The 7,646-nt window shown below is 42.6% G+C and overlaps 1 protein-coding gene across 1 annotated transcript in view; it reads left to right on the forward strand.

The window, feature by feature from the left end:
• Positions 1 to 7,646, forward strand: part of XRCC2 (X-ray repair cross complementing 2) — a 29,791-nt gene that overhangs the window by 10,422 nt on the left and 11,723 nt on the right. Inside the window, exon 2 of the mRNA XM_003792030.1 lies at positions 5,712 to 5,793. Coding sequence (XP_003792078.1) covers positions 5,712 to 5,793 — 82 coding nt within the window. The remainder of the gene's footprint in view (positions 1 to 5,711; positions 5,794 to 7,646) is intronic.

Below are 7,646 nucleotides of genomic sequence, written 5' to 3' on the forward strand. Positions count from 1 at the left end.
GGTGTGGAAATAAGCCATTATCTGCCTCAATGCTTTTCACTTCTGGTTATGGGTCGGGCACCCTACTCCATTGAGCCACAGGCGCCGCCCCAAGAATCTTATTCTTTCACGCAGGTTGGAGTGCATTGGTACCATTGAAGCTCCTTGTAGCCTGAAAGTTCTGAACTCAAGCAATCTTCCTGCCCCAGCTTCCTCAGTGTATAGGACTATAGGCACATACAAGCACACCTAGACAGAGTCAATATTGGTCAAACACTGGACTCAAGTGATCTTCCCACCTCAGCCTCCCGAACTGCTAGGGTTACAGGCCTGAGCCACCGTGCTTGGCCTGTGTACATACTTCTTAAGACATTTTATAGTTGTTTCATGTATTCTGTCTTAATGCATGAAAGTTTCTCTGCCTTATTCTTGAAGCTGGATTGTTATAATTTTTTTTATTTTTTTAAAAAATAAGTTTATTTTTTATTTAGAGTTTATTTTTTTTTTTTTGAGATAGAGCCTCAGTCCCCCCTGGGTAGAGTGCTGTGGTATCACAGCTTACAGCAACCTCCAACTCCTGGGCTCAAGCAAGTCTCCTGCCTCCGGCTCCCAAGTTGCTGGGACCAAAGGCACCCTCCACAGTGCCCAACTACTTTTCTGTTGCAGTTTGGCCTGGGCCGGGTTTGAACCCACCACCCTTGCTATATGGGGCTGGTGCCCTACCCACTGAGCCACAGGCACTGCCCAGATTAAAGTATTTTAATGAACTTTTCATACATTACAAATGTCTGTCTTATAGTTTAAGTGAATCTTTTACCCAGGAATGATTTCACTTTGTGCATTGCTCCTTTGGAAGTACTGATTCACTGAGCTGTGTATCAGGGTTCTCCAGGGAAACATAACCAATAGGATATAGAGACATATAAGAAGGGATTTATTATGGGAATTGGCTCCCATGATTATAGAGGCCACCAAGTTCCAGATACAAGCAGTCCTTGAGTTACAAACATCTGTACTTAGGAATGGAGTCCATTACAGTCAGTCCCCAAGTTATAAACATCTAACATTTGACTTGCACTTACAAACAAAAGGCTTTTACATATAGGTAATAGGTAAATGTACCTGTTCCAGCTTACATACAAATTTAACTTAAGAATACCTACAGAACTTATCTTGTTCATAACTGGAGGACTGCCTATATGCCATCTGCAAGCTAGAAAACCAGAAAAGCCTGTCATATAACTTACTCTGAGTCTGAAGGCCTGAGAGCTGATGGTGTGACTCGCAGTTCAATGCTGAAGGCAACACTGATATAAGTCCCAGAATCCAAAAATAAGGAGCTCCTATATCCAAGGACAGGAGTTAGATGTTCTAGCTCAAAAATAGAGGGATTGGATGATACCCACTGGGATGAGCAGGTCATCTTTACTCAGTTACTGATTCAAAGCCAGTATCTTAAGGAAACACCCTCACCCAGACACACTCAGAAATAGCACTTCACTAGCTATCTGGGCATCCCTTAGCCTAGACATGTTAACACATAAAATTAACCACCACAACTACTTCAGGTTGAATACGTAACTGGAAGGACTCACAGAATTCACCAAAAGCTGTTGAGTCGTGGTTATGGTTTACTATAGCAAAAGGGTACAGGTTTAAGTAAACCAAAAGGGAAGAGACAAAATGGGAAATGGGAAAATGGGAAAAAGTCTAGGAGAGTTCCCTGTACAGAGCTTCCCTTTATCCTCTCCCAGTGAACTGAGACAGTGCTAAATTCTCCTAGCAACAACGTAACAATTAACAATAGGCTTGGAGCCTGTGGCTCAAAGCGACTAAGGCGCCAGCCACATATACCTGAGCTGGTGGGTTCAAGTCCAGCCTGGCCCGCCAAACAACAATGATGGCTGCAACCAAAAAATAGCCGAGTGTCATGGCGGGCACCTATAGTCCCAGCTACTTGGGAGGTGGAGGCAGGAGGATCGCTTAAGCCCAGGAGTTGGAGGTTGCTGTGAACTGTGATGCCATGGCAATCTACCCAGGGTAACAGCTTGAGGCTCTGTCTCCAAAAAAAAAAAAAAAAAACAATGTAACAATAGAATATTGCCAACTAGGGGATCTCAACCAAACTCTGATGTCCAGAGTCTTTACAGGGGCTCTCCCATAAAGTCCACTGCCTACATAGCTGACCTTAGCCTCTAGCCTGCCCAGAGGATGGACCTGATATCATATGACCCAAAGCCCCCACCATAAACCACATTCTTCAGGATAACTGGTGAGGCTAAAGGCCCCCAGGTAAAACAAAGGTATTTTATTTTATCAAGCGGGACATTCCAAGGGTTTAGAGATTACCTCCCAGGAGTCTAAGGCAAAGGCCATACCTCTCTTTGGGCAAGGTTAAATTATTTACTTCTCAGTATACTTCCCATGTCATCACAAAATAATGCCTTTTTTGGCACCTCAAGGTAGAGTGCTGTGAGTGTCATAGCTCATAGCAACCTCAAACTCTTGGGTTCAAGACATCCTCTTGCCTCAGCCTCCCAAGTAGCTGGGACTATGTAGATGCCTGCAACAGTGCCTGGCTTTTTTAGAGACAAGGTCTCTTGCTCAGGCTAGTCTCAAACTCCTGAGCTGAAGCAATCCGCCTGCCTAGGCCTTCCAGAGTACTGGGGTTGCAGGTGTGAGACACTGGGCCTGACACAAAAGAATGTTTTAAAATTTGTACTCAAGGGTTACAGGTTGTTGTTTTGTTTTGTTTTGTTTGTGAGACAGAGTTTCACTTTGTTACCCTCAGTAGAATGTGGCATCACAGCTCACAGCAACCTCAAACTCTTGGGCTTAAGCAATTCTCTTGCCTCAACCTCTGAAGTAGCTGGGACTACAAGCGCCTACCACAATGCCCAGCTATCTTTTGTTGTTGTTATTGTGGTCGTTGTTATTTGGTTGGCCCTGCGGGGTTTGAACCCTCCAGCCCCAGTGTATGTGCCTGACACCCTAGCCGCTGAGCTACAGGTGCCAAGCCAACGGTCACAACTTAATAAAACTATTTTTATTGTTTTATCAGGACATTCTTTGGTAAAACTGGTTTTGATCTGTAAGTGGTAAAGAATATAGTGTGCGCTAATGCATTTAGATGCCACTACCTTGATTGTGCTTTTTGTAAATCAGTGTAAATGTCAACCTAGTCAAAAAGACAAATAATGTCTTTTTTTCTTTTTTTTTTTTTTTTTGAGACAGAGCCTCAAGCTGTCCCCCTGGGTAGAGTGCTATGGCATTACAGCTCATAGCAACCTCCAACTCCTGGGCTCAAGCGAGTCCTGCCTCTGCCTCCCAAGTAGCTGGGACCACAGGCACCTGCCACAATGCCTGGCCATTTTTTGGTTGCAGCCATCATTGTTGTTTGGCGGGCGAAGGCTGGATTCGAACCCGCCACCTTAGGTGTATGTGGCTGGCGCCTTAGCCAGTTGAGCCACAGGCGCCGAGCCAACAAATAATGTCTTATATTTTATTCTTAATATTTTTATGAAAGTTTTCACCATGGGCATACCCTTAGATTCTTTGCCGTAACTATAAGCACCCTATTCGTATGTCTACCCTGTTTTGTAAAGTGATCTCATCTTCTGGAACTGGACAGCAGTTCTTTGAGGGTAGGTAGCCTTCCTCCTTTGTAGTCTCCACTTTACCTAGCACAGTGCTTTGCACACAACAAAAAATTCAGCAAATACTTGTTCAGTTGATATGTAGAACTTTTTCATCACTTCAGGAAATACTTCCAAAGCTTTTGATTAGGTCCTTTAAAAATGCAAATAAAAGGTGATCTTTTCTTCCTATTTGTGTTACACTTTTTTATTGAATAGAAAAGTTGTCATATCTGTGCTGATTCTCTAGAAACTTAATTGGCTTTGATTACATTTCCCTCATTGACATTTCAGTCAGTCACAGAATTGTGCCTCTTTTGTCCTAACTACTGTCATGGTGCCGGTCCAGACTCACGTGACAGGCTCCAGCAGCTCTCCAAATTTTAGGTTTACTGCCCTCACATCTATCCCCTGGTAGCCGCTGGGATAATCTGTTTGAAATGCAGGTAACAATAGCTGACGGTTAGTTACATAGTGCTTACTGTGCCAAGCACTCTTTAATATACTTAATCCTTTAACCTCATGAGGGAGGTATGTTTGTCATCCTCACTTTACAGAGAAAACCAAGTAAACCAGCAGGTCTGATTCTGGAGTCACAACTGTCTACTCTTAGCTATGCTACACTGCTTCTCACTGTGTAGCTTCAAACCTTCTAGTCTTCTCTACAAGCCAAAGGTAAACTCCTACACGTGGCATCTGACACCCGCCATGCTCTTGACTTCTGCTTGGTGTTAGGACCTCATGTCCTGCCTATTTCATGCTACAAACTCTAGCAGTTCAAAGCTGCTTGTAGTTTACCTACATACCATACTCTTTATAGCAGGCGTCCTCAGACTATGGCCTGCAGGCCACATGCAGCCTGTGTAGGACATTTATCTGGCCCACTGGGTGTTTTTGCTGCCGCTGCCTGTCCTACTTAGCAGCCGACTGGACCCGGGGCCCACAGTCTGGCCCTCCAATGATCTGAGGGACAGTGAACTGGCCCCCATTTAAAAAGTTTGAGGACCCCTGCTTTATAGCCTCTGCACTTTGGCTGCTGTGTTCCTTACTTCTGGTACTCTGCTCCCTCCGCTTGATGGGCTCCTTTGAGAATGCTCAGGTGGAAACTCCCCAAGAAAGATTTCCTCTACCTTTTACCCCTCCCCCAGTTGAGTTGACAGTAGAGTAGGATGGACAAATTAAAGCAGATAACTGTATATCAGGCATGATATGTGGTAGCTCACACTTGGAATCTTAGCCCTTTGGGAGGCTGAGACTGGAAGATTAGCTGAGGCCAGGAGTTGCCTGAACAACATAGTGAGAACTCCATCTCTATAAAAAAATAAAGAGATTAGCTAGATATGGTGGCATATACCTATGGTCCCAGCTACTTAGGAGGCTGCAGCAGGAGGCTCAATTGAGCACAGGAATATATATACACATATATATACATATTTTTGAGACACGAGTCTCACTATGACACCCTCAGTAGAGTGCTGCGGCATCACAGCTCACAGCAACCTCCAACTCTTGGGCTTAAGAGATTCTCTTGGTTCACCCTCCCAAGTAGCTCGGACTACGGGCACCTGCCACAATGCCTAGCTATTTTGTTATTGTTGCAGTTGTCGTTGTTTAGCAGGCCCTGGCCAGGTTCAAACTCGCCAGCTTCAGTGTATATGGTCGGCGCCCTACTCACTGAGGTACAGGCGCCAAGCCTGAGCACAGGAATTTGAGGTTGCAGTGACCTATGCTTATGCCAATGTACTCCAGCCTGGGCAACAGAGTAAGACCCTGTCCCAGGGGAAAAAAAAAAGGTACAAGGAAAGTAACTGTATTATAATTAGCAGCTTGTCCTTACATCCTAATCTAGACTATCCAGTCTTTTGAGGGCAGAGACTTATTTTTATACCAGCAGTGTTTGGTTTGTAAACAAAAAGTGTGAAATTTATGAATAAATGAACAAAGTATTTATCCTAAATAGTATTTTCTATTTCTCTGCAAATCCCCAAAATTATGAGTTCTTTCTCTTAGACTTTTGGAAAATTACACACATATAAATTTGTAGGATTTTGTTAGTTTTTAAGTAATGAATTTTCTTTCTCTTTTTTTTCTTGTAAGCTCCTTGCCCGACTTGAAGGTAGAAGTTCCTTGAAAGAAATAGAACCAAATCTGTTTGCTGATGAAGATTCACCTGTGCATGGTAAAAACTCAACCGAAAATGGAAATACCATGTCATAAATCAACTTTTATAAAACAGTATATGACAGATGATGATATCTGAGTCAGATGAGATGAAGTTTAGCTTATGTGCAGTAAATACAGAATATACATTAACCCTCCCTTTTATCCTTACACACAATATTTATAGTTTTCTTATTACAGTTTATTGTTTATTTTTTCTCTTTAGAAATTTGTAGAATTATTGGAACATCCTTAGGTACCTACTTGTTCAATTATTACCTCTATACTAGGGAAGACTTAGAAGATAATGTGCTCAGGTTGATCTGGGTTTTTAATGTGTAGCAACTTTATGGACATGTATTTTACCCATTTAAGTGTGGAGTTCAGTGATTTTTAGTATATTTACACAGTGGTACAACCATCTATTTGATTGATTTTAGAAATTTTCATCACCCCATAAAGAAACTGATGTCTCTTAGTTGTCATCCCTCATTTCTCCATGCCCCTCGGCCCTAGGCAAATCTGCTTTCTGCCTCTATATAGATTTGCCTTTTCCAGACATTTCATATAATTAGAATCACGCAGTATGTGGTCACTTGTGACTGACTTCTTTCACTTGGCATGATTTGCACTGAACTGCGTAATTCATTGTTCAATGTACTATACCACATTATCATTGTTTTTATATTGTTGGATAACATTTCATTGTATGGGTATACCACATTTTGTGTTTTGTTTTTTTTTTTTAAACAGAGTCTCAAGCTGTCGCCCTGGGTGGAGTGCCATGGTGTCACAGCTCACAGCAACCTCTAACTCTTGGGCTTGAGCAATTCTCTTGCCTCAGCATCCCAAGTAGCTGGGACTACAGGTGCCTTCCACAATGCCCAGCTATTTTTTGATTGTAGTGGTCATTGTTGTTTGGCAGGCCTGGGCTGGATTCCAACCCTCCAGCTCCGGTGTAGTGGCTGGCGCCCTAGCCACTACAGGTGCTGAGCTGTTGTTTTTTTTGTTTTTGTTTTTGAGACAAAATCTCACTTTGTTGCCCTCAGTAGAGTGCCGCGGCATGATAGTTCACAGCAACCTCAAACTCTTGGACTCAAGTGATTCTCTTACCTTAGCCTCTCCCAAATAGCTGGGACTACAGGTGCCTGCTACAATGCCCAGCTATTTTTTGGAGACGAGGTCTCACTTTGGCTCAGGCTGGTCTCGAACCCATGAGCTCAGGCAATCCACCTGTCTCAGCCTCCCAGAGTGTTAGAATTACAGGCGTGAGCTACCGGGCCGGCCTTTATGTATCATTTTATCAGTTAATGACCGTTTGGGTCGTTTGCTATTTTTAATTATTGTGAATAATGCTACTGTGGTTATCTTTGTACAAGTTTTTCTACAGATGTTTTCAATTCTCCCTAATAGCTAGGACAGGGATCGCTAAGTCATAGGACAACTCCAGTGTAATCTTAAGAGAAACTGCCAGACTGTTTTCCAGAGTAGTTTCATAATTTACTTGCCATTAGGAATGCAGATTGTGAAGGTTCCAACATCCTACGTCCTGGGAGTAATTGTTCTGTCTGTCCTTTGTTTATAGCCCTCCTAGTCTATAAGAAGTGATATTTCATTTTGATTTACACTTCCATGATGGCTGATGATGATGACTCCCTTTGCATGTGCTCATTGGCCATTTGTTTACCTTCTTTGGAGAAATGTCAGGTCCTTTGCTCATTTAAAACACTGTGTTATTTGTATTATTGTGTTTTACATGTCCTTTATGTAGTCTACATATCTCTTCTCAAATGTATGATTTTGGAAATTTCCAACCACATTATGTGAGTTGTCTTTTCATTGTTTTCAGGGCATCCTTTTTTTTTTTTTTTT

The sequence above is a fragment of the Otolemur garnettii genome, unplaced genomic scaffold, assembly GCF_000181295.1.
Source record: "Otolemur garnettii isolate 467f Iridium unplaced genomic scaffold, OtoGar3 scaffold00053, whole genome shotgun sequence".
NCBI lineage: Eukaryota > Metazoa > Chordata > Mammalia > Primates > Galagidae > Otolemur > Otolemur garnettii.